The sequence below is a fragment of the Lithobates pipiens genome, unplaced genomic scaffold, assembly GCF_037356315.1.
Source record: "Lithobates pipiens isolate NorthernLeopardFrog02 unplaced genomic scaffold, aLitPip1_a1.2 Scaffold_13, whole genome shotgun sequence".
Taxonomy (NCBI): Eukaryota; Metazoa; Chordata; class Amphibia; order Anura; family Ranidae; genus Lithobates; species Lithobates pipiens.
Window position 1 is genome coordinate 220,954,334 of NW_027507718.1, and position 27,482 is coordinate 220,981,815.

At 39.1% G+C, this 27,482-nt stretch overlaps 1 protein-coding gene across 1 annotated transcript; it reads left to right on the top strand.

The window, feature by feature from the left end:
* The first annotated feature begins 860 nt into the window (after nucleotides 1–860).
* DUSP4 (dual specificity phosphatase 4) lies at nucleotides 861–27,170 on the top strand. The gene is made up of 4 exons (XM_077476243.1): nucleotides 861–1,483; nucleotides 17,588–17,724; nucleotides 19,616–19,835; nucleotides 23,064–27,170. The coding sequence occupies exons 1-4, from the start codon at nucleotides 1,003–1,005 to the stop codon at nucleotides 23,438–23,440; spliced, it is 1,215 nt and encodes a 404-aa protein (XP_077332369.1). The 5' UTR covers nucleotides 861–1,002; the 3' UTR covers nucleotides 23,441–27,170.
* Nucleotides 27,171–27,482: the final 312 nt, after the last annotated feature.

Here is a 27,482-nt window from a genome sequence, read left to right on the forward strand (position 1 = left end):
GAGGAATATTTCCCATTGCTGGTGTTGGTGGAAGGAATAGTGCCCCATGGTTGGTATCAATGGGAGGAATAATGCTCCATCACTGGTGTCAGTGGGAGGAATAGATGCCCCATGGTTGGTATCAATGGGAGGAATAATGCTCCATCACTGGTGTTGCTGGATGGAATAGTGCCCTATGGTTGGTATCAGTGGGAGGAATAGTGTCCCATCTCTGGTGTAGGTGGGAGGAATAGTGCCCCATGGTTGATATTAGTGGGAGGAATAGTGTCCCATCTCTGGTGTAGGTGGGAGGAATAGTGCCCCATGGTTGATATCAGTGGGAGGAATAGTGTCCCATCACTGGTGTTGGTGGATGGAATAGTGCCCCATGGTTAATATCAGTGGGAGGAATAGTGTCCCATCTCTGGTGTAGGTGGGAGGAATAGTTCCCCATGGTTGATATCAGTGGGAGGAATAGTGTCCCATCACTGGTGTTGGTGGATGGAATAGTGCCCCATGGTTAATATCAGTGGGAGGAATAGTGCCCCATCACTGGTATCGGTGTAAGGAATAGTGCCCCATAGTTAGTATCAGTGGGGGGGGGGGGGAATAGTGACCCATCACTGGTGTTGGTGGAAGGAATATTTGCCCCATGGTTGGTATCAATGGGAGGAATAATGCTCCATCACTGGTGTCAGTGGGAGGAATAGTACCCCATTGTTGGTATCAATGGGAGGAATAGTGGCGTCCTGGTGTTGGTGGAGGGCTGGTTGAAGGCCCCCAAGTGTGAGAGAGGCCCCTGAGAAGACACGTGTGTAGGGAGGCAGGGGCTGCAGTGTTCCCTCTCCCCGTCACCAGTGTAGGGCGGAGAGAAGGACAACGTGCAGCACATTGGTCTCACTCATCTCTCTGGCTGCAGACAAGACGTCAGTGAGGGAGGTAGTTGTTGCCTCCTCTCCTCCTCCTCCACCAGCAGGTACCTACCTTAGTAGCAGTCTGCCTTCCTTCCTCCCGCTCTCTATTATGCTGATCATGGATGAGCTGAGGGAGATGGATTGCAGCGTACTGAAACGGCTACTAAAAAGAGACGGAATACCCAACCGGAGCTCTACGGAGAGCGGCCACAAGCACCATGCCAATAGTAATAAGATGAGCGGAGGAGGCGGCGGCAGTGTGGGTGTCGGAGGCACTTGCCTGCTTCTGGACTGTAGACCTTTCTTGGCGCACAGTGCAGGCTTCATCCAGGGATCGGTGAATGTGCGCTGTAACACCATAGTCCGGAGAAGGGCCAAGGGCTCTGTGAGCCTAGAGCAGATCCTACCAGCAGGTAGTAAGGACGAGGAGGAGGTTCTGACCCGGCTCCGCTCAGGACTCTACTCTGCTATCATTGTGTATGATGAGAGGAGCCCCAGAGCCGAGTGCCTGCGGGAGGACAGCACGGTGTCACTGGTGGTGCAGGCTCTGCGCAAGGACAACGACACCACTGACATCTGTCTACTCAAAGGTACAACAATGCACAGGGTACCATTCACATACCACAACACTGGGAGGAGGGGGTCTTTATCAATGAAGGCACCAGCTCCATTCATAAGTCGGTTAGCAATAACTATTCCATCTGCAACCCCCATATGGTCAATTCGTGCAAAAAGGAAGAATAGTAGAAGCTTTAATAATCACCTGTATTGGACCAGGTGGGGGGGACCCAAAATGACAGTGCCTTGTATCGGTAGCCATCTTTTTTTGGGGAGTCTCAGAACAATAGCTTTGCTGTAGCTTGGGTTCCCAGAGAACACCAACAACCAAAGTCTATGCATCCATTCTATACTTCTATACATGCTGACACTTTAAATGTAGAGTAGACTAGGTATATGGTCACTACTAGAGGTGTCATGTTGTGACTTATTTGGTATCTTCTGGCCACTATTTGTTGAAAATAATCATAGGTTGTCAGCCCTCCAATCTAGGCTAAGAAGCTCACATTTTTTTTACCCCTTCACCAATCAATGTTTTAGAAGCTCATATTTTTGATCCCTACACCTATCTAGGTTTTTGAAGCTCACATATTTTGCTTCTTATACCAGTCAAGGTTTTGGAAACTCACAATTTTGATCCCTTCAGCAACCTAGGCTTTAGAAGCTTACATGTTTGATCCCCCAACCTATATAGGTTTTTGAAGCTCACATATTTGTCCCTTACCAAAATCAAGGTTTTAGAAGCACACATATTTGTTCCCTAAATCAATCAAGGTTTTAAGACCTTTGTTTTTAGATCTTCACATTTTTACTTCATACACCGACCTATGTTTTTATACCTTCACATTTTTACTTTATACACCAACCTATGTTTTTAGACCTTCACATTTTACTTCATACACCAACATGTTTTTAGACCTTCACATTTTTGCTCCATACACTAACCTATGTTTTTAGACCTTCACATTTTTGCTCCATACACCAACATATGTTTTTAGACCTTCACATTTTTGCTCCATACACCAACCTATGTTTTTAGACCTTCACATTTTTGCTCCATACACCAACCTACGTTTTTAGACCTTCACATTTTTGCTCCACACACCAACCTATGTTTTTAGACCTTCGCATTTTTGCTCCACACACACCAACCTACGTTTTTAGACCTTCACATTTTTGCTCCATACACCAACCTACGTTTTTAGACCTTCACATTTTTGCTCCACACACCAACCTACGTTTTTAGACCTTCACATTTTTGCTCCACACACACCAACCTACGTTTTTAGACCTTCACATTTTTGCTCCATACACCAACCTATGTTTTTAGACCTTCACATTTTTGCTCCACACACCAACCTATGTTTTTAGACCTTCGCATTTTTGCTCCACACACACCAACCTACGTTTTTAGACCTTCGCATTTTTGCTCCACACACACCAACCTACGTTTTTAGACCTTCACATTTTTGCTCCACACACACCAACCTACGTTTTTAGACCTTCACATTTTTGCTCCATACACCAACCTATGTTTTTAGACCTTCACATTTTGCTCCATACACCAACCTATGTTTTTAGACCTTCACATTTTTACTTCATACACCAACATATGTTTTTAGACCTTCACATTTTTACTTCATACACCAACATGTTTTTAGACCTTCACATTTTTGCTCCATACACTAACCTATGTTTTTAGACCTTCACATTTTTGCTCCATACACCAACATATGTTTTTAGACCTTCACATTTTTGCTCCATACACCAACCTATGTTTTTAGACCTTCACATTTTTGCTCCATACACCAACCTACGTTTTTAGACCTTCACATTTTTGCTCCACACACCAACCTACGTTTTTAGACCTTCACATTTTTGCTCCACACACCAACCTACGTTTTTAGACCTTCACATTTTTGCTCCACACACCAACCTACGTTTTTAGACCTTCACATTTTCGCTCCAGACACCAACCTATGATTTAACCCCTCACATTTTTGCCCCATACACCAACCAATGTTTTAAGCCCTCACATTTTTGCTCTATACACCAGTCTGAATTTTAAACACCATATGGTTACCATACATGGTGTCTGTTATATCAGTGTGCTACTGAATTCACAATGTATTAAAACCATTTCTCTTGGAAGGTTTGCTGTTGTGTGGTAGGCCACAAGTTAATGCTTATGCTCAAGGAAAGCTTAAAATGACCCTCCGACCATCACTGTATTTTAAAGTTTAAAGGAACAGCTTTAATAGGCCTTTGTGGTCCTTAGTAAGGCAGTGTAACGCAGGTTATCTCACAGCAACTAGGAATAGATCCTTCACTGCTTTGAGTAGATTGAAATCCTGTATATATGGCTTTCTGGTGATTCTCCTTTGTAGAATATTGTTGTATAAACACGTCTTTGTGATGTCATTCTTTTAGAAGTGTAATATTTTTCTTTTGTGTGCACCAACTAAAAATATTTATAATTTTTAAATCAAGCAATAAAATGTTATAACATTGGACACATCTCTTGTGTGGTAAAAGGGGAGACTAACCATCTACTTCTATGTCAGTATACATACAAGAATTACATTTACTGCCAGGAATATTGAGCTTGCAGTTGGTTTCAGCTCTTTAAATGAGCTGTCAAGTACAGTTTTTTGTTTCCTTTCCTTTTATGGTTACCTAAATTTATTTGCTATGTTGTTTACCATTTCGATTTTTATTTCTTTGATGTGGTATAAAGATTTAGAACGTGAAATTTTTAGCAGGTTTTAACAGTGGACACAAACGTTGGGTTTGTAACAAAATCATACGGATGTCATTGTTCATTCATACAACTTGAAATACCTTCTAACCGACAATCCGTTTTGACTTTGGTTGTAGAATGAAGTCATTCAGACTCTAAAGGTAGAGTAAGATTGGGGTTTCTCAAACTGCCACCCATATTTAATACAGACATGCTCCTCTTTTATTTTAATAGCTAAACCTCATTGCAAACAAGCCTTGACCCCAATGAACCAGGGTGGGAAAATGCCATATGTCACTAGGTCGGGTTCTATTTTTCTTTTTATTACTGTACTTTAATCGTTGGACATAAAGATGTGTATGTTTTAAGAGTAATAAGTATTACCTGTACAGCGGACAGCCTTACAAAACCTTTCTCGCTATATCCTGTATTGGTTGAACACTGCAAACTGCTAGCTGCAGACATTTTTAAAACCGAATCTATTTAGTAAATACGATCCCTACATTTTTCTTTTATTGTGTTCAATACTTGTTAAATGCAGTGCTCCTGTGAAATCGGAGAACCTGAATTTCTATTTATACGTGATGGATGGAGCTGTGTTTATATTTAATTCATTGCTGTCTGTAAACCTACCCGTCCATTCACGGTTTCTCATTGATATCCAGCTATGCCCATTCATGATTTTCTACAACGGAAGAGCCTGCTGATCACAAGACCTTTTTACTTGCATTGCATTCATTTTAAAAATTCTGCCTTTGACTTTTTACATTTATTTTTTTTTATTTTAATTTTTTTGTTTTTTTCTGCTGAATATTTAGCATACATTCTTGTCATGTCTGAGCCTTTGTTGTCTGTGAGTGTGTGAACAGCCCTGAACCACCCCCCCCCTCAGCCCACCCTGTTATTATCCAATGAAAAAAGACCACAATTGTTACCTTTTTTCATAATCAATGAAACATCAATACCAACAACTATAGTACTCTGTTTCATTTGTGCGTATTTATTCACAGACTGAAGTGGTTTAATATATGGCATGGTCGGAATATTATTATTTTTTTTCCTACATGTGTTACAAACAAAGAGAATGCAGAGCAGACTTCAGAGGCTGAAGCCATCAAAATAAAATATGTGCTTGCTCTTCTAAGCCTATTGGTGCATATAGTGAGAATGGGATACAAAGGAAAGGTATCTACAACAACATCTTATATATTACAGTAGTCTGATCTACTGATGCTTTTGGTTCATATAGATAACAGCACTTTTGATTCAGATTCTTATTTTGTGCTGCCAGTCTATGTTCCTGCTTTTACAGGGAAAAAATATATAATTGTGTGTGTGTGTGTGTGTGTGTGTGTGTGTGTGTGTGTGTGTGTGTGTATGTGTATGTATGTGTGTATAATATATATATATATATATATATATATATATATATATATATATATATATATATATATATATATATATATATATATAAACATTTTCTCTATCTATATCCTTCTTATTTTTTAATCTCTCTATCAATATCTCACAAAAGCAAGTACACTCCTCACATTTTTGTAAATATTTTATTGTCTTTTCATGTGACAACAATGAAGAAATGACACTTTACTACAATGTAAAGTAGTGAGGTGTACAGCTTGTATAACTGTGTAAATGAGCTGTCCCCCTCAAAATAACGCAAAGCACAGCCATTAATGTCTAAATGGCTGGCAACAAAAGTGAGTACACCTCTAAGTGAAAATGTCCAAATTGGACCCAAAGTGTCAATATTTTGTGTGGGCACCATTATTTTCCAGCACTGCCTTAACCCTCTTGGGCATGGAGTTCAGTGGCAACCTGTGAAGCTCTGGTGGAGTCTTCTTCCACTCCTCTATGACGACATCACGGAGCTGGTGGATGTTGGCACTCCTCCACCTTCCGTTTTGAGTATGCCCCACAGATGCTCAATAGGGTTTAGGTATGGAGACATGCTTGGCCAGTCCATCACCTTTACCCTCAGCTTCTTTAGCAAGGCAGTGGTCATCTTGGAGATGTATTTGGGGGTCGTTATCATGTTGGAATACTGCCCTGCGGCCCAGTTTCCGAAGAGAGGGGATCATGCTCTGCTTCAGTATGTCACAGTACATGTTGCCATTCATAGTTCCCTCAATAAACTGTAGCTCCCCAGTGCCGGCAGCACTCATGCATCCCCAGACCATGACACTCCCACCACCATGCTTGACCATGCTTGACTGTAGGAAAGACATACTTGTCTTTGAACGACTCACCTGGTTGCTGCGACACACGCTTGATACCATATGAACCAAATAAGTTTATCTTGGTCTCATCAGACCACAGGACATAGTTTCAGTAATCCATGTCCTTAGTCTGCTTGCCTTCAGCAAACTGCGTGCTTTCTTCTGCATCTTTAGAAGAGGCTTCCTTCGGGGACGACATGCAGACCAATTTAATGCGGTGTATGGTCTGAGCACTGACATGCTGACCCCTTCAACCTCTGCAACAATGCTGGCAGCACTCATACATCCATTTTCCAAAGACGACCTCTGGATGTGACACTGAGCATGTACATTCAACTTCTTTGGTTGACTATGGTGAGGCCTGTTCTGAGTGGAACCTGTCCTGTTAAACCGCTGTATGGTCTTGGCCACCGCGCTGTAGTGCAGTTTCAGGGTCTTGGCAATCTTCTTATAGTCTAGGCCATCTTCATCTAGAGCATCAATTCCTTTTTTCAGATCCTCAGAATTCTTTGCCATGAGGTGCCATGCTGAGCTTCCAGTGACCAGTATGACAGAGTGAGAGCGATAACACCAAATTTCACACCTGAGACCATGTAACACTAACGAGTCGATTGACACTGGGAAGGGAAAATGGCTAATTGGGCCCAATTTGGACATTTTCACTTAGGAGTGTACTCACTTTTGTTGCCAGCGGTTTAGACATTAATGGCTGTGTTTTGAGTTGTTTTTGAGGGGACAGCAAATTTACACAGTTATACAAGCTTTACACTAACTACTTTACATTGTAGCAAAGTGTTATTTCTTCAGTGTTGTCACATGAAAAGATAAAATATTTACAAAAATGTGAGGAGTGTACTCACTTTTGTGAGCGAATAAAACATTTTTATTAATAATTATTATTACATACTAAGGGTATTGTTTTTAGACATGTTGGGTTAGATTAGTCATCATGTTAGTAGCTCTTATGTTTCATTCACATTTCTAACCCTACAGACTTCCTTTTCAAACTTCCCCTTCTTACCACATTCAATACGTTTTATTTCATTTTGAAAAAGGACCTATTACCTGGGAACAGCTGTATATATAATATGTGACCGGATACGACATATAACTGACTATAATACAATTACTGCATATCATATTTGGCACAGGATAGTCCAATATTCAGCCATTTGAGATTATTATTATTCAGGATTTATATAGTGCCAACAGTTTACATAGCGCTTTACAACATAAGGGCAGGCAGTGCAATTAAAATACAATTTAATACAGTAGGAATCAGAGGACATGTGTATGAACCTACTGTTTTCTATACAGGAAGGAATATTGGGGGCAATTTTACTAAAACTGGTGCACACAGAATTTGGTGCAGTTTGGCATAGTAATCAATTGCCTTCCAGGTTTTAGTGCCAGTTCACACTATGCAGTGCAGGAACCGCATGCAATTTTTAAAAGGAATTGCACTGCATTCCTGTTCAAATCACATGCGATTCTTCAGCAGCGCGATTTGAGACATTATTCTGGATGAGATTTTTCTAGTTTATAGCACTTTTTTTGCGTGTGTACTTGGGAGTAGAACATTCTGCTCTGAAGCTTGGTACACGATGAGATTATCGGACAAATATTCGTCCTTTTTTTTTTTTTTTGCTATACTAGTCTCCATATCGAAAATGAAGAGGTTACTCTTTACGGAAATTCTCGTACGAGAATATCATGTGTGCTAACAAGCCCAAATAGGTTTTCAGTCAGTTTGACATTTTACTGGCAAACGTCAATATTTTAGTCTTACCCCAGCTTTCCTGTTATAGCAGTTGCACTGCGTGTCTAAATATATCTGTGTTGTTCAGCAGACAGCAGATCTTGACCATGCTGCCCAGTGCACTCTAATCTAAAGCTGACCATACAGGGATCAAATTGGGCTGGTTTAGCAGGGACCCATGTAGGGTAGGCTGGTGGTACCCAAGGTGATCCATCCAGCTTGTCTGATTTTTTATTATTATTATTATTATTTTTTTTTACACGTAAGTACTGCCATGGGCTATAGCCACCAGAGGTAATCAATGTGTTCTGCCGGCCGGGAAGGCAGAACCCAAAAGCAGTTTGGGAGGGATTCCCGTGGTGGAAGGAAAGAAAACCAAGTCCTCTATGGGGATGCTTTACAGACCTGGAGAAACCCACCAACTCTCCAAGACTATCTGGAGATGCTTATGATAAAGGGTTTGGCTTTTTTTTTATGCTAGCATAACACTGGAGTGGAAGAGCAAGGATAATTTTTTTTATTTTATTTTTTACCCTTGGCATGCCTTATTTTTCTTTTCCTCCCCATTATTTCCACTGTGGCCATTTTTACTAAGGACAGATGAATTCATCTCCCTTTACTGGAATTCTGGGACTGTCTCCTGGTATGTGACAGTGCACATCATCTTGTAAGTTGGGGTGGAGGACTTTTTCACTTTCCCCTGATATCTTGCATGTTTGTAGTTTAGAGATACGTTTTTCCAGAAAGGCATTGGTGATATCGCCTTTCCAGGATGCATCTATGAGGCGCTGCTTACAGTGCCTCACTCAACCAGGAAGTAGAAAACATTGATTAAATTCGTTAAACACTTGTTTTTAATTTCAGTCGGCATACAGAGTGGCTGGATTACCCTATCTGTCTGCTACTATATGGTATACTTGATATGGAACGGTGCAATTAATGTATCCTCTTCTGTTTTGTGATGCTTGTGTAAGCTGGGTACGCACAGATCTAAATTCAACCAGTTAAACAGGGATCTGCTGAATTTTAATTTGTGTGACCCTTCTTGTCCAACATAATTTGATCAGTACAGCTGGAAAATGTTCCTTTAATCAGAGCTGCAGCTGATTGGTTGCAGCAGATGATCAGTGTATTCTTGACAGCAGAGGATTCCCGCTGTTGAAATCCAGTAGCCTAATGGGGAAAATTTCTCTTTTGTGTGAATGAGGGAGTCTGTTTGTGTTTTTTTTTTTTTTATTATTTATTTTTTTTTTTATTTATTCTTCAGCCCTTTCTCTGAACAAAAAGAAAACTAAACCCAGCTCAATGTCTGTATGCATGAAATAATTAGGCCTGTGGCAGAGCCTCTGTGATAATGAATACACCACACATAGTATATTGTTTTAAGTCATTCTGAGTCAACTGATTGTGTTAAAAGAGAGGGAAAATTAAGCCACATCTTTTGCACAACACTACCACAACAGGAAGCAGTCGTGGCAAGCAAATGCGACTCAGAAGTATAAGAATAAAACTCATATGTAGTAAATATATCATTTATTATTAAGTGGCAAGATTTATTATATATATAATGTATATCCTTTTTTTTATATTAAAACACAATATCTGCATTAAGGTTATTGCATGTTTCTTAAAGAAAAAATATTTTTTTCATTTGGCCAACTCAGCCCCAGACTGCGTTGTTGTAGTAGTAGTAGTAGTAGTAGTAGCAGCTCATCTAAGCCGTAGCACAGTTTAAATTGTCAATGGTTTTCAGTTGGTGCATACAAGTATCGTAGGGTTGGAACCCAAATGATGACCAGATAAATGTAGGACGGAGGCCACTGTACCCTTTACCACAATTTAGCCAATTCTGCTTTGTGGTTACATGGGATGTCCCAACAAAATCTCTTATATTGTCCCTACAAGTTTTAGCAGCCATCTTGAAGGGGACCAAACTCTACCCTGCCTCCCTGTGCAGCAACATATCACCACCATTTTTTTTTTCTCTTCTCCATGCGGTAAATCAACTGCAACTGTCTCTTAGCAAGAATTCTGATTGGTCACTATGGGCAAGTACTCCACTTTGAGTTTTTTTTATTTTTGTTTTTTTGTTTTTATTTTTATTTTTTTATAAATCAGGCTGTTTCTGTGCATGTAAACCTAGCACAATATTATTTTATTGTCACATTTAAAATTAAACAATTTTTTTTATGTCTTGCGTACAGTATGTCATTATGGGACAGGAAAGGGGAAACAATGCATCTAAATGAAAAGGTGCACTTTTTACTTTTGGCTTTACCACCCCACTACATCTCTGGGAAATTTCTATTTTGTGGCAACCTTCTAATATCAAATATATCATTTTTTAGCATTGAAGTAAAACTCAGTTATTGTTTTATTTTTATTTTTGTGGATAAGAAGGCAAGTCTACGTTAATAGGTCCAGTGGTGACCTTTTTGGCTACCTAATTTTTATTTAATACTTTATAGAACATTTTTATGGTAGGTGAGCTATATTTGATTGAATTCAGTGGATTCACCAATTGGTTACTCCTATTTTCATAGCTGTTCTGAACACTAAAACATTGATTCATCAGTGCAAGAATCAACCTGGAGTTATGCATTGTAAAATCCGCTTGCTGCATCTTCATTGTGGTTTTCACCAAAACACATATTACATAGAGTTCAATGGTAATGAATGTCAAACGCATCTAATGCACAAAGGGGTTTATTTACTAAAACTGGAGAGTGCAAAATCTGGTGCAGCTGTGCATGATAGCCAAACGGCTTCTCTTCTTTTTTTTTTTTTTTTTTGTCAAAGCTTAATTGAACAAGCTGAAGTTAGAAGCTGATTGGATACTATGCAGACCTGCGCCAGATTTTGCACTCTTCAGTTTTAGTAAATCAACCCCAAAGTGCCTACTTGGAACCATACCTGCAAGACACCTAAAATACACACATATGAACAGGACCCTCCATGCCATATCCAAATTATTTTGAAAAATAAACAGACTAATATTGCTAATATTTGCTACTAGTATTTATACGTTATAGTCTGTATCCCCACCCACAGGGCCAATAAGAAACGTGTCATACACTCATAACCTGATAGATCATTTGTTTATTGTAGATTATGGAGAATTGGATGTGGAAACATAACACATTGTAAAATGGCCCCTTCAATCTGGCGGAGCTGGGAATTCCAACCACTGAATTCTCTGAGGGATTTACCAGGCTAGCATGCAGTTAATCTTGCCAGAATCCACAGAGCCCAGAAATATTCATTTTATGTGGAGAATTGGGTATTTTTTCACATAATTAAACTTTATTAAAGTTTTTAAAGACATTACAAAAAAGAACACAATAGGAAATCAATGAGAGGCTGATATCAAGTACAGACATTGTACAGAAGATCCCACAAAACCAAAATAAGCAAGGTCCAGGTATAGTCTAGGTATCTGGCAAGATACTAACATCCCTGGACAGGCCTCATAAAATGTATAATTGGTGAAGTACACTAGCGTACAAATAACTAAGCAATAAAAACATCCCGAGGGGGGAAAAAAAGGAGAAAAACATCATCCTATCCAACTAGTACCTGGGTAGAAGAAAAAAACAAGAGGATTGAGTACTACCATTAATCAAGCTGGTGATCAATAACCTGGGATCTCAGCAAAATAGTACATCCAGCATGTCCGCACGTCTTTAAATTTATCCTATTGGTTGACCATGTGTTCCCAACGTTCTACCTTCCTCTTCCAATATGAAAGTTTGAGACAGGCGTTCTGTTTCCAGAACCTAGGGGTTAAGGATTTGCCTGAATTTAACAGGTGGAGAGTAACGCTTCTCTTATAAAGTCTCATCAAGGATGGAACCCAGTGAAAAAGAAATTGAAAAGGAGAACTTTTTATCTGGCTAAGGGTGAATTTTTATTTTTTTTATTTTTTAATCAAAGGGGTGATTGCTTCCCCAAAAAAAAAATTTTGGCACAGGACCGCCAAAGGTGGAGAAATGTGCCACATTGGTCACAGCGGTCTCAGCAGTGGAAAACAAACATCTGCTCTAAATGAGATGGAGTCTTGTACCACCTAGTGAGAAATGTATACCCTGACTCCTGGATACGGGACCTAATGGATGTAGTGTGCTTTGGGCAGAGATGGCAATTAAAGCTGACCTCTGAACACAAAAACTTCTATTTGCATATATTTTTTTATAGCCACTAAGCATAAAAAAATCTGCAGCGTGTGCACTTAATGCTATTGCAAACCAAGATAATGACTTGGTACCAACAGACCTGGGCTCCAAACTGGCTATATCAGGCTGTCTCGGTTTTTAATAAAGGATTTAAACTCCTGTACCTGCAGTCTTGGGCAGCTAACTGAGATGATTTAGCAGATGTGAGCAAACAGATTTATCATGGCTTTTGTAGCAATTTTTTTTTCCTTTTTAGTTTTGTATGGTGTAGGAAAGGGTTAGAACATCTCCTGGGTTTTAACTGCTATTCAGGAAGAGAGTTCCCAAAACGTTTAGTTCTACTGATGTTTTACCAGAAAAAAAGTGAGGGAAACTCGCCAACAGCAGCACAGACAGAAATAAAAAGGTTTTACTTTTGTAGAGTAGGGGAAGGCTAGAAAAAAATGCCTGTGTCCCTATTGCAGATTTACCCTCCTTCCTGTCTAGGATACTGTTGTTAAAGGGACAGGAAGTGAGTGTTTTGTGTAATGGTGACGTGCCCTGTGCCGGGCTGCATGATTGCCACATGTACTTTTAAACTATTCATGCCTGGACATTGAGTGGTTCCCCTAAGCACCCTGAGATACTTTGGGCACAGGACTCCTCAGAATACCTGGGGACTTTGGAAGCCTCCATTACTTGCCCCCTTTGCCTGAGCTGAACTCTTCAGAGAAGCCTAGCCTGTACAGAATTTGCCAGCTGTGCTTCTCCATGACCTTTATGGGCTTTACAGCAATGAGTGTGTCCCACAGCAGCCGGCACAAGCAGGTGATGTTTCCATCAGAGATTAGGAGACGAATGAGTCCAGAAGTAGACGGCCTTTTTTCGATGCTTTACTGAACAGTCTGTAAAATCCATATATACACACACGGCCATTCTGGTCCCAAAAAGGGGCTTGGTTACCCACAGCCATTATATAGTTGAGAAGAGAGAGTCGAGGAGTAGCCTTTACCAGAGTCCTGTATCCTTACGGGATTACAAGTAATCCCAAAAATCCTTTCTTTCCACCCCTTCTTCCCAACCCCTAAGGGGAAGGGGTAAGGTGGAGCCTTGCATTCTAAACCTTGTTGTAGCCTGGTCCTCAGACACTTTCCACGATGAACCCCTGATGGCTCCCCACCAATGTACTCTAGCCCTCTACCCAAGTTACAGAACTACTGGCAAGGGCAGGGCTGGCATTAACTCTAAATTCCTCCAAACTATCACTGGTACCCTACATATGGGGACCTCTAGCGGCTCCTGCATTGCCTATTAATCTAGATGGCCCTTTACCGCCATGAAGCGGAACTACTCTAAGCATATCTGTGCCCTTACCCAATAAGGTGTAAATCTTTCCAATGGAAGCCCAGAGAGCAGTATTAAAAAAACAAAAAAAAACAAAAACGTGGTTCTAATCGTTTCCCACTCTCAACAACTAGGAAAAAAATAGCTTTATATAGGGTTTAAAGAACACAAGCTTTGGAAGTGGTCAGGGGCATGTTTTATATTGGCATAGAGGAAGGCATGAATTAAGCATTGATTTTGTTGTACATCTGCCTGTTCTTGTTTTGCACTGCCATGCTGTGCAGCAAACCTTAACCGTCTACATTTTTAAAAATCTGACTAGAGGGCAATGTTGTCAAAAATATAAAATGTGGTTCCTTATTTTGTGAAGCTGCAAAAATATTTTTAAAAATGTAATTTTATTATACAGGATTTATATAGTGCCAACATTTTATGCAGCGCTTTACAATGTAAGGGGGGGCAGACAGTACAATTACAATACAGTTCAATACAGAAGGAATAGGAATACAATTTTTTTTTATAAAATTGCACTTTAGCTGTATTTCTATTTACATTATTGCACTTGTTTTAAGGTATTCTTAACCGAGTGTGTGGTTATGGCAGATGGGATTGTTACAGTACATAGTTATTAATCATATCATTATTAGTATATTTATTTGCACTGAAGATAACCGGAAACAGGCGCCTTACTTTTCAGTCTCGAATTAGAGTTGGTTGCCAGGTCAGCTAATTAAGAATGGACACCCATAAAATCACATGCTGCCTGATTCCGATACATGCTAACATAGCAGCAAGTAGAACTGTAGCCAGTATGGAGGACTAATTGTAAAACAACCTTGGAGCATGAATATTTAATGTGTCTGGTTTTAAATGTCTGACCTAGCAAGCAAACCTGCTCTGCCCGGTCTTGCCTTACTGCTGCTCATAATTATAGACTTGCCACTGCTATTTACAGACCATTTTTTTGTGTAATTTAAAGGACCGCAAAACTCAACACACTGCAATGCCAAAGTAACAAAAGTATATAATGAAAAAGTACTTGACTGGTCGAATGCTTGAGGGAAATGCCATTTTTTTATTTTTTTTTGCCAGACATCCATCTTCCTTTATCCCATTTTCATGGAGCGTGCATTGTGATACAACAGATATGCTGCCATAGAAACTGGTCTATGTGATTTGGTATATTTTAAAGTGGTGGCAAAGCTGTGCATGAAAATATGAATAATTGCAGTGATCCCATCGTATAGTCAGCGCGGCTCCTCTCTTCAAGCCCTGTGATGATGATAATTAATGGACACAGGAAGTCCGTCCTTGGATGCTGTTGCAACGTGGGTCCATTCAGAAATTTGTGAGAAGCCCTAGGGAAATTAAAGTGGGGCAGCTGCTCTGCTTCCTTCCTGAGCTTGTGTTTCCAGTTGTAGCTGAGGTGTTAATCCTGCCTCCCACACAGATTTTTCCTCATGGTTCCATTCACAAATGTGAAGGCAGTTCTCCTGGGCTAAAATTGTTGCAGCTTGGCTCAAACATAGAGCAGGAACAAAAGAAAATACATTGGATCACGGAGTTCTTAGAGCTTTATCATATGGGGAAGTGTTTGGAGCATCAGTTGAAGAAATTGTGCCTCGTAAATAGAGGCTCTTTTCTGCGTAACTGATATTACACATCTCATTGCTGCGTGCTCAACTGAGGTGTACTACTCTAGAGTCATGAGGGTGGATTTACTAAAGGCAAATAGACTGGTTGCTTTACAAGGAAAACGCACTTTGCAATGGAATTACCCCCAGGGCTTAGTAAATGAGGTGAAGCTCTCCTGACTTCTATCATCCAATTATGTGCAAGAAAAAATGCTCTGCTGAATTCCATCATCCAGTCATGTGCAAGAAAAAAATGCTATATTTTTTATTTTTTTTGCACGTGATTGGGTATTCTGGGGAAAGTTACATTGCACCACATTCCCTAAGCTCTGGGGAAAATTCTCCTGCACAGTGCAACTTCCCTTGAAAAGTTACCAGCCAATTTGCCTTTAGTAAACCAACCCCATAGCATCTTAGAATATACAAGCAGAATTTGTATTTCACTTTAAAAATGCATACTAAATTACAAAGGTATGATGTGCGTGATAAACAATACTTTTATTTTTTTTAATATGTACTGTAGTTCCTTTTTTTTTTTTTTTTTTTCTGTCTCCCATTACCTGTTATGTAGCTTTGTTCTTGTCCTGCTGTGATATGCCAGTCCGCTGTCACAGCTTGGGTCACACACTGCCATCTTCTCTGGCATCGAGAGATGGCTGTCTTTTCTGGGTTCAAGCAGCCAAGCCTCCCTGATGACGCAACACTAACTTTGCCTACCAGCCACTATGAGTTCCTGCTGCAGCCTCCTGGCCTATATGATGGGGGTACCCTAGGAGGCAAGAATAGGAATAGGAATAGGCCCGGGAGTAGGCCAAATGTACCTAAAACAAAAATGTACCCTCTAATTTTCCTGTTGCAAACTGTTAACTGAATATATTTTGTGATTTCAACTCCTTCCCATTCTAAAGAGGACATAAAACCTTGACTGTAATTTAGTTTAATAAAGCACTGTAATGTAAATGGCTCCTATTTATTTTTTCTCCTATTTTTATCCTTTGTTGCATCTCTGTGCAGCTGTTTCCCTGCAGCCTCTTCCTGCCAATTCTGTATATATCCTTGATGTAGAGTGACAGTAGCAGCTCATGTCTGTCTCCTATGTTCGTTGTCACTGCTCCTTAATGTCCCCAATCGAAGCACATATGATTGGGGGGGGGGGGGCAGTGCAGGAGCAGTGACGGGGTGCTGCCCCCCGTTAGCAGATAATGCCTTCATTGCAGGATCACCAGGTATTCATTCTTTTAATGAAAGTTGTAGTTTAAAAAAAATGTTTGACATGACGTGAACACAATAAAGCTTTTATGAGATCTTTAGAGATTTGGATTACATCTACAGTGTCTTTCTTTTTAATTAGGCCGGCGTTCTTTTTTCAGACAGCTGTAGTGTAAATAACAGCTCTCGGCAAGCTTGACAATATCTGCTTTTCAAGATAATGTTTGCAAATATAACAATTAGTAATCGAACCATGGAAAACATTACGTAAATAAAGGAGGTTAAAAAAAAAAAAGTAATGTGCATGATGAAAGCACATAGACTCTTGCAGGTGTGGGGTTAAAGGTTTATAGGGAGTATGGAGACTGCCATTCCTAACCTCTTCAAAGAAGAAAAAATATATAAATATTAAAAAAAAAGGATAAGAAAAAAAAATACTGTACTGGTTCCCTGGCCGATCCACTTATCCTGCACTATACTTAAAAATGCAATGCGAAATGGTCATTATGAGTGCAAATAACGGTGCCCCACGTAATCGCAATATTTTACTGGTGTTTTTATAGATCTAGACTATAAATATCACCTTTTTATCCATTTGCGTGTAAAATGTGAATTTCTGAGTATCAATAGGTCTGGGAGAACACTAGCTACTGTGAAACTGATAATACAGGAGCTCTCACAAACGTGCTACATAAACGCATATCTCTCCTGCCTGGGAATCCCAGGTGCCACGTATAAACCAGAAAATGCGTAAACGCTTGTATCGGGGTATTTAGAAAATTAGCTATTCTTGTAATACACTCAAACACTGTGCCAATGTTGTAGGATATTTTATATATGTAAGAAAAACATTTATTTATATATAAAATTTTTTACCTACGTGCATAGGACTAAGGCGATCCCTATAATATTTGATAACGTTTTCTTTTCAGTGTTTTATTTTTTTTAATTAATTTTTTTTGTCTGCAGAATGTATTCAAACCTAACAGATTGCATTTGGGTTTGCAGCTGCAAAGGATTTTCACCATTTTTTTTTTTTTTTCCTTCTTCTTTTCGCTGCAGGAGGTTATGAAAGATTTCACTCGGAGTACCCAGAATTCTGTGCAAAGACAAGATCTATAAACAGTATTTCCCTGCCTGCCAGCTTAGAGCCTACTGAAACAGGCTACAGTTCCTGTACAACACCACTTCATGATCAGGTAAAGGTCTATATATTTAGTTTTGTTCAAATGCTTCCTGAACTGATTTATGGCATGCTTGTATGCTGTCTAGCAGGAAGGTTTAGGCTTACAGGTTCTGAATAGAGGAGGAATTTTGTCATTTAAGGCTGCATGCTCAAAACAAATTAGGAAATCAATAATAAACATATAAAAAAGTATATCAAATATACATAGAGTATTGCATAAAGACCAAAATTCAACAAAGACAGTGAACAGTGATAAAGTTCCTTAATAAATCAAAGGAAATATTAAATAGTCCAAAAAGTCCCAATGCTCAGATCCAGTGAATCTGTGTTAAGGTGCTCCTTTTAAATGAATTCAACAGCCACCTTCACCAAGTGTGTAATAAAGTGCCTGCTTACCAAATGGACATGACCCCCTTTCTCACGAGAAGTCGGACCGCATATATGGTCACTCTAAGGCTGCCCCTCTACTACTCCAAGGCTTGGGAGTGTTTGTATTCAACAATTACCTTAACAATAAAGCTGGCCATACACTAATAGTTTTTTTTTCCCTCAGCCTACAGGCTGAATATAAAAAAAATCTGATTCATCTATCCATATTATGCAGCACCTATGGATGAATCTCCTGCTGGGGCTGGCTATCAAAATACCTGAACAGCAGCTGCATCTGATTGGATGCTGACAATTTTCCCCCTGGCTCATTATATTTTTCAATAGATGGGATGTCGGACTGGAGGAAGTTAACCAGGCCACTCACTGATTGAATTTCAGCTAGTTCATCGGGAACAGTGTATGGCCATCTTAACTCCTTTTGACTAAATTGCTTGTCTAAATTAATTATCCATCCTGTCTTTTTAAAGACTTATTAGGCCCGTATTTTGTGTTAATAAATGCCATGGTCAGCATTTCTTATTATAAATAAATAATATTAAAAAAATAAATTCAATCAAACCTCTAGATGGGAAGTTTGCCAACAAATATCTGTTACCCTGTGATTGGCTGTCAAGGTGAACATGATTGGTAGACCTGGAGCTCTCAGTGGCCGCTCTTCTCACACCTCTCCTGTCTGCTGCCCATTCACAGAAGCCTTTGTATTTTGTGAATGATTTCACATAACAGAGTGTGATTGGGCAGAAGGAGGGCAGGGACAGGCATAGCATCTGCATTGACTCTGCACTTGAAGGCGCTGAGACCAGAGCATCCAGCATGGGAGCTATCTTCCTGGAGCACAGTAAACCTGGCCAATGTAAATTAAAGAGATAAGTCCAGGCGGTGGGTTGCATCTCTGTTAATAGTATGCCTGCTGAATTCCTGGAGGTCTGCTTTTAAGTTTCTGACTGGAGAACTATACGAATGTAGTGATAGTACTGGATATGCAGCAGGCATTATGTTTTATAATAGCACATTTTAAAAAATAAAGTGTACAGTATGTAAACCCAAACAATACACTTTTATTTGCTCTCTATTGGTCTGTTAAATGTACTCCGGAAGGTGTACTATTTAAATACCTGTTGATCCTGCTAGTTAGCTTCTAACTTCCTGTAAACTAAAGACGAGCAGTGTTTTTACAAGTAGGATCACCTGTTTAAGAGATAGGAGAATGAATGTAGAAAAATGATTGTTCTGTTTTAGATGCACTTTTAATTTACTACAGGCCCCATTCACAACTGAGCCATCTAAAATGCAAGGCACCTAAACCACACAGCACAGATGTGTGCAGGCCTAATAAAAAAATGACAAGATAAAAGCATGTTGTAAGCTGGATGTTTTAGAACGGTAGAGAAACCAATGTTTGGGTGGTCTGTTTAGCTTAACTAAGAATTTTTTTTTAAATATTCTTATGCATATCTAGTATATTTCCTCCTCCATGCTGAGAAACAATTGTTTTGTATTTCCTTTTTGAACAGGGTGGTCCAGTGGACATCCTTCCCTTCCTTTACCTCGGTAGTGCTTATCATGCTGCCCGAAGAGACATGTTGGATGCCTTAGGTATCACAGCGTTACTGAACGTATCTTCCGACTGTCCAAACCATTTTGAAGGTCATTTCCAATACAAATGTATTCCAGTGGAAGACAACCATAAAGCTGACATTAGCTCCTGGTTTATGGAGGCAATAGAATATATTGGTAAGTATTTCTATTGTAATATCCAAGGTACCATTGGTGTACATGTATGTTTTGGCTGCTATGAACTTGCTTCTGAATGCACCAGTACAATTATCACAATTTATCACAGTGATTTTAAGACAGTCACAAAAAAATACAACATTTCCAGAGGTTTGTTAAAGGAGTATTAAACCCAAAAGCAAACATTTATTATATTGCAGCCAATTCGTAGATGTGATGGCTGCATTTGTTTTCCTTTTTTTTAGGCTTGCTTTCTTTTCATTTGGTGATCTGGCCAGTAAATCAGTTGTTTTTCAAAAGAACAAGTTCTTGCAATTGTATCAGTTACAGGGATGAGACAAACCATTCAACACAAGCAGGGGTGCATACAAATATCAGCTTTTATTTATGTAAAAAGCTTATTCTAAGAAGGAAAAAGTTTCTGTAACTGCTTCTAAAGTGTGAGCTGGAGTTTGGCTTAAATTTGTTGGTGTATTTAAATCTTCTTTTACATTTTAACCCCCCCCCCCCCCCCCCAGACTAACAATGCTGCTGTCCAAATGTGCCCTCTGTGCTCATTCACACGTATAGGTATACCAATTATTGAATAAATACCTATACTGTACCTACTTCTGTTACTTGGAAACTGTGCTCACCTCATTTTAAAGGGTGACTTTTTGTATATTCATGCAGAGTTGGGACATTCTAATAGAGGAGGTGTGTTGCTGGCCAGATCACTGGTTAAAGAGGTAGAAAAATCTAGAAAAAATGAATGCAGCCGCCATATTTAATGATTGGTAAGCTGCCGTATATTACACTTTTGGCTTTGGGTTTAATATATAAATTCACATTCTACAAATAACAGAGGCCCCTTTCTCCTGTCAAGTGCCCCTAGAGGAAGCAGCTTGCAATGGCACCTGAGCAGGCCCACTCCTGAGCTGTGGCTCTGCATGTGCATTCACACACACAGCTGTGTCTTGGCCCCACCCCCCTCTCTCTCCTCATTGGCTCACTGGCTGTGATTGACGGCAGTGGGAGCCAATGGCTCACTGGCTGTGATTGACAGCAGTGGGAGCCAATGGCTCCTGCTGCTGCCTTAGCCAGTGAGGAGGGAGACCCGAGGCTCTTACACATTGCTGGAGGAAGTTCAGGCTCAGGTAAGTATTAGGGGGACTGCTACAGTGTTATTTTTTTGTTTTTTGTTTTTTTTGTTTTTTAACCTTCATGCATAGAATGCATGAAGGTAAAAAAAAAACCTTCAGACGTTACAAACACTTTAATATCCATCAGACAGGCCCTCAAGCTACATAGACACTATATAACCAATAAGAAAATTGTACAAGTATATGACCAACTTTAAATTTATGCAAAATTTCTAAGGCCCTGCATATGAAGTAGGAAAAGGGTATTTCTTTACACTGTGCTAACGTCCTGTTCAGCAACTAAAAGTAATAGTTTGCCTACTATGAAATGGCTACTAATTAAATTTGAGTTGCATCGTAAATTCTAGTATAATCAGAAGTGCTTCAGATTTGAACAATATAAATGATGAGTTCTGGGAAAATGTACAAAAGATCTCCCAGACATTCACATCCTTATAAATAGCAGCAGATCCTTCCTGCTTTATTGTAAAAACAAAAAAAAACTTGGTGCTTATACACCTGGTCAGAGCTCCTAGAACTTTCTTCTCTCTTTAATGGAGGAAACCACAACCTTACTCATAACATTCTGGTTCAATAAGTTAACTACAGATATCTAGAAAGCCTAACAATAGGCGTAAAAAAGGTAGTGCAGAATCTTTCTGTTTAAACCTGGTTTTACTTGAAGAAATTTAGTGCCACTGCAGAGTATTCAAACCTTCTGCGTTTAACACTGGGTCACTAAAACCATACTCCCATATGTGTTGGATGAATCACAGCAGGAGGCCTTATGTACCAATAATTGACTAAACTTAATAATATGTCACAAGCCACTGTCCATTTACCTCTCCAATCCCTGGAGATCCCTCCATGTTTCTTTTCTTCACCCTTTTTTGACTTTCTCCTTTTTCATCCTTTAACATTTGCTTCCCTTTTCATGTACATTCAATATACTTTTCTTCATTAAAGAAAAATGAAGAAAATGTTATTGGGAAATTTTAGGTGTAAAGAGACTGATATGCGTTCTTTTGAAAACCTTAAAGCCCCATACACACTATCAGGTTTTTCTGCTGAGTTTTTCCTTCAGATTTACCAAAACCATATAATATGAGGTCAAACCTTAGGAGTTTCAATTTGTATGCAATCAGGCAGTCCCTTGCACTACATGGTTTTGGGAAACCTGAAGGAAAAACTCAGCAGAAAAACTGATAGTGTGTATGGGGCTTAACTTGAATAAATTACTGGGTATAACCCAGTCATTGACTTAAAGTTGTTCTGCACCTTTAAAAAAAATATTAAAAGCCAGCAGCTACAAATATTGCAGCTGCTGACTTTTAATAAATTGACACTTACCTGTGCCAGGGTCCAGCGATGTCGGCGGCAGATGACGAGCAATCGCTCGTCTCTCTGCTGCCCCCGCCGCCATCCTCTGTCAGGGAATCGGGAAGTGAAGCATTGCGGCTTCACTGCCCGGTTCCCTACTGAGCATGCGAGAGTCTCGCTGAGCGTCTCTGCTGGTCCCCGCTGTGTCCTGGGAACTGTGTGTTTCCCAGAACACAACGGGGGGGGGGGAGGGCGCGGGGCATCTGCGGAAGTGGGTGCAGATACCTGGATTATCCAGGTAACGGCACCCCCCTCCCCCTGAAAGGTGCCGATTGTGGCACCGGAGGGGAGGAGGGATCAGATGAGTGGAACTTCCACTTCAGGGTGGAGGACCGCTTTAAAATATACCTTTGGACACTTCATATTGTTTTGATGCCTAGTTACTTCTGTTAATATTTGTCGATTACCTCTGTTCTCAACATATGGGGAATTTTATTGTTCTATTTATGGATATTTAATTATTTATGCTTAAGTAACTTCCCTTACTTGTAGTACTAATACATACTTCATTGTACTTGTAGTACTAATGCATACTTTGTTACAAAGGGTAACTTCCCTTGTCTGTGATGCACTTTATTGTACTCTGCATGACAGCTCAGTATTAAAATGTGAAGATAGAGGATTTTTTAAATATTTTTAACGCTTCCCTAAATAGATGGGGGCGAGCATACATGTGAGGAATCACAACTTTCCTTTGCAGCTAAAGTAATTGCATTTTTCTTTTCAGACTCCATCAAGGATAATCACGGACGTGTGCTGGTGCATTGCCAAGCTGGCATTTCCCGGTCTGCTACCATATGCTTGGCCTACTTGATGATGAAGAAAAGGGTGAAATTGGAAGAGGCCTTTGAATTTGTCAAGCAACGCAGGAGTATAATCTCTCCCAACTTCAGCTTCATGGGACAACTGCTACAATTTGAAACTCAGGTCTTGACCACTACCTGTGCGACAGAGGCTGCCAGTCCCTCTGCCACACTTTTAGAACGCAGTAAGGCTTCCTCTTCACCCACATCTCCTTTTGTCTTCAGCTTTCCTGTGTCAGTAGCAGCTCCAAACAGCCTCCCTTATCTTCACAGTCCCATCACGACTTCTCCCAGTTGCTAGAAGTGAATAGAATATGACAAGCAAACTGACTGGCTTTGGCCACTTTAGGCCCAAAAGACCTTTTATATAGAAAGAAAAACTTACACTGCGGAAAATATAAATCCTGAAATAGGGGGAACCCCACAAGCAATAATAATTTAGCAGTTTTCCATTTTTCAAAGCCATCTGAGGTGTAGTTGTCGCTTTTATTTCAACATTTGATTTTGACTTTTATTATAAATATTTATATATAATATATAAACATGGATATTTCATGTTTAACTTGTATTTATAACTTTTTAAGTTTCTTTTTTCTTTTTAACAGAGTGGCTTCAGGGCAGCTTTTTTGTCTTAAAGCAAAAACATTTTGGGAATTTTTTTTTATTTTCCCAAAGTGCCTATTTTTATTTATATGTTCCTCCACTTTCAATCTGGTATTGTATTTTAAATTATTTTGTATTCTGTCCTCCAAAGTATCAAAATGCAATAAGGGAAAAGCACCATTTCTGGAACGTCAAGGTTACTAGATATTGTAATCGAGAGCACAACAAAGATTACACTGGATGTTATCATTGGCCATCATTTCTGAAGCTCAAACCTGGAACTTGCGGTGTTCTGTATGCATTTCTCTAGTATTTCATACCTATGATACAAGATGGATTTTAAATGTTCTTGGCATGTTCTTACCATAAGCTAGCCTGTTAGTGGGCATTTTTTTTTTTTTTTTTTTTAGAATCTGGAAAATGACACTGGATATGTTATACTCATGTAATAAGCTTTTAATAGGCAGACATAAATTCTATTTAATGCTTTAGACAGTCGTTCTGTTTGGATTACTGTTGATTCCATCCTGTTCATACCCACACTATGTATTTGTATGGTTGTGGATGCCAGTCTGCTGCATCGTTTGCAACTAATTAGTGCTGTGTGTAGTTTCATTAACCATGCCTATGGGCATTGCACACCTTAGCAATGCTGTCAGTATTCCGCTAACCTGAGTGATGTCTTTTTGTTCTGAAAACAAATTGGGTATATGATGCAAAATGTAGCATATACTTTTTACCTGAGTATTTTCATCAGTGTTGGGTTTTGTTATCTGGCCTATATCTGATCTATAAAGAAATGGGCAGTTTAAGTTCCCTTTCATGATCTTCTCATACAGTAACATTTTAATGCCTTCATATAGGCTGCCTTTTTGATGTCTACTGCTTTAAACAATGCAAATACATTATCAGTCAAGATCCTTTCTAAATATTTAGTTAGAGGTATAGGAAAAGAAGATTGCTAAACAGTAGTTGTTGAGTCATCTAAAAATATTCAAATTTAATTTCACAATTTTGAGTTTGTTGATCTATATTTTCTAAAAGAAAAAGGTGTCTAGTGACAGGGCACTGGAATCCTAATGCATCACATCTGCAGGATAAATCAGTTACGTACTTTGACACTTGGTAGTTAGGCCTCACCTATTTCCAGATAAATATATGCATTGGAAAAAGAGAACGATTTATAGAATGTTACAATTTAAAAGTGTTATCGGCTATATATACTAAAACTTATAAAATATACCTAAAACATAGGCGTAATAAGATTAGACCAAGTATTTGAGAATTTGTTATAAGAATTTTTATTTAAGTTCTTTAGAAGCATCTAGATTGTAATCTACATGCCCAGCATAGCAAAAATCTGAATATGACCCTTGTCCTCTCATATCAAAGGACACTTATTTTGTTTCCTGTTGATAAAGACTACAGAAAAAACACTTGATGCCCAGCTTGTTTTGGTGATACGTTCCTTTTATGGTAGTTCCTTGAACTATGCCGTAAAAAGCATATAAAAGACATGAAAAAGGCAGTTTTTGCTCTGAACTATTTCATATAGTCTTCCATTGAAGATGCATGGTAGGCTTTTAAATATCATTTTTTTAAATGATATTGCATCTTTAGTTTTATCTGTTGTGTTTTGTGTATTTGTAAGAAGGTAGATACAGGGGATTGCACCCATGAGTTTAACTTCTAGCCCTATTTATACTTGAAGGTACTCCTAAATATGAATTTCTCCTTCCCTAATACTAGAAATGTTGCATGGATTACAACCCATTGCCAAAAAAAACTTTAGAACGTCAATGTCTGAGAACTTAAGGTACCGGGTAGTTGAATTTTTCTTTATGCTGTTCCATGGAAACAAAAGATGACATTTTCTTCAGTAGTTCCCAATCTATGTATGGATAATAAAATGTGAACAGGATAGTTTTTGTTTGCCAGACATATGCAGGTCCTGTGCATTCATTTATTAACACAAGACCATTCGTGCATGTTAAGATGCCCACAGACATAAAAGAAGGGCCAGCTTTCCTACATCATACAGCAGTCGGGATTCGGTAGGCAACACATGCTTTTTAAATTGGTGCATGCAAAAGGCTGAATGAAGTTGATTGGCTGTAATGGATCTAGTAAAATTTGTCCTTGAGCGCATGTTTATAAATGTCTCCTACAGTCATAAAATTATTTTAGTGGAAGGAAGGAGAATTTTCAGGCATCTAAGTTACATTATTAGAAATATATGGCAAAGAGTTGTGTGCCAATCTCTCTGAACTTGACTAAATTTAAAATTTACTGCACTTAGTACACAATTAGCTATTATATGCAGTTATTAACTAACCCCTTAAGAGTTATTCTGGCACTTATGTATTTGGAAAAAAAAAAATCATTTACCCTTTCCATGCCACACAAGTATTATGCTTGTTACATAAATTGTAATACCACTGAAAATTCTGTCCAATTAGTCAAACATTAACACATGTTTGAATGACATCACAAGATAGTCTCTTTTTAGCACTTGTTAATTTTTCTTAGGCTGAAAGGTTCAGTGGGGTATATTCTGTATATCTGCTTAAAGCTTGTATTCAGGACTTTACAAAAGTACCTTTTCATTGCCCTTTCTATTTCAGTATCTCTTATTGGATTATTCATAGAAAATGTTACCACAAATAGCTTTTTTTTATTTCTAATCTGAAATCCTAGTTAAATCATCCATTGCATCTCAACCTAGCTGGCCAAGGGGAGAAGAAAAATGGAGCCGCTATTTCACAGTTCATTGCTGTGGAGCAGTGGTCCTCAATCTTGGTCCTCAAGTACCCACAACAGGCCATGTTTGTAAGTTTCCCTTTATCTTGCACACATGGTTTAATTCCGAGTCAATGGCTTGGTATTTTGGACAGCTATTTTATAGAATTCCTAAAACCTGGCCTGTTGTGGGTACTTGAGGACTGAGGTGGAGAACCACTGCTGTAGAGCACCAGTCCAGAACTACAATTTCCACTATTCACTGTGGGTGTGCAGCAATAGTCACACTTACTGAGGCATTCATAGGGGTTGATTTTATTAAAATTGGAGAGTGCAAACTACAGTGCAGCTCTGCATAGAAATCAATCAGCTTCCAGGTGTTATTCTAGGCTTAATTGATCAAGCCGAAGTTAGAAGCTGATCGGCTATAATGCAGAACTGCACCAGAGTTTGCACTCTCCAGTTTTAGTAAATCAACCTCATAGTGTCCGAATTTCTACCCAAACAGCATTTATGCTCCACTAAGAGACAGTGCTGTAAGTCAGTTGTTAGTGGGGGAGGGTACACTGCACCCACATTAGCTGTGAGGTTAGAATTGTTCAAGAAGACATTTAATCCAAAAATTTTCTATTTATTCTATCTGGAGATCTGCTTTAAGTGCTAAACTCACAGATTCAATTAATCAAAACTGATTAATAATAATAATAATAATAATAAATTTTATTTATAATGCACTTTCCATCAAAAGACCTCAAAGTGCTACATAATTACAATAAAAACAAACAAACCGCTTAATTTACAAAACATTTGCTAAAAAGAAAAGTCTTCAACCCCTTTTTAAAATTTTCAGTAGACTGAGAAACCCTCAGACTATCAGGCAAAGCATTCCACAGACGTGGGGCAGCAGCACAAAAAGCCCTATCTCCCATGGTTTTCAACCTAGTTTTTGGAACCTCTAAACAATTCAAATTAGTTGAGCGAAGGGAACGCGGTAGATTTTG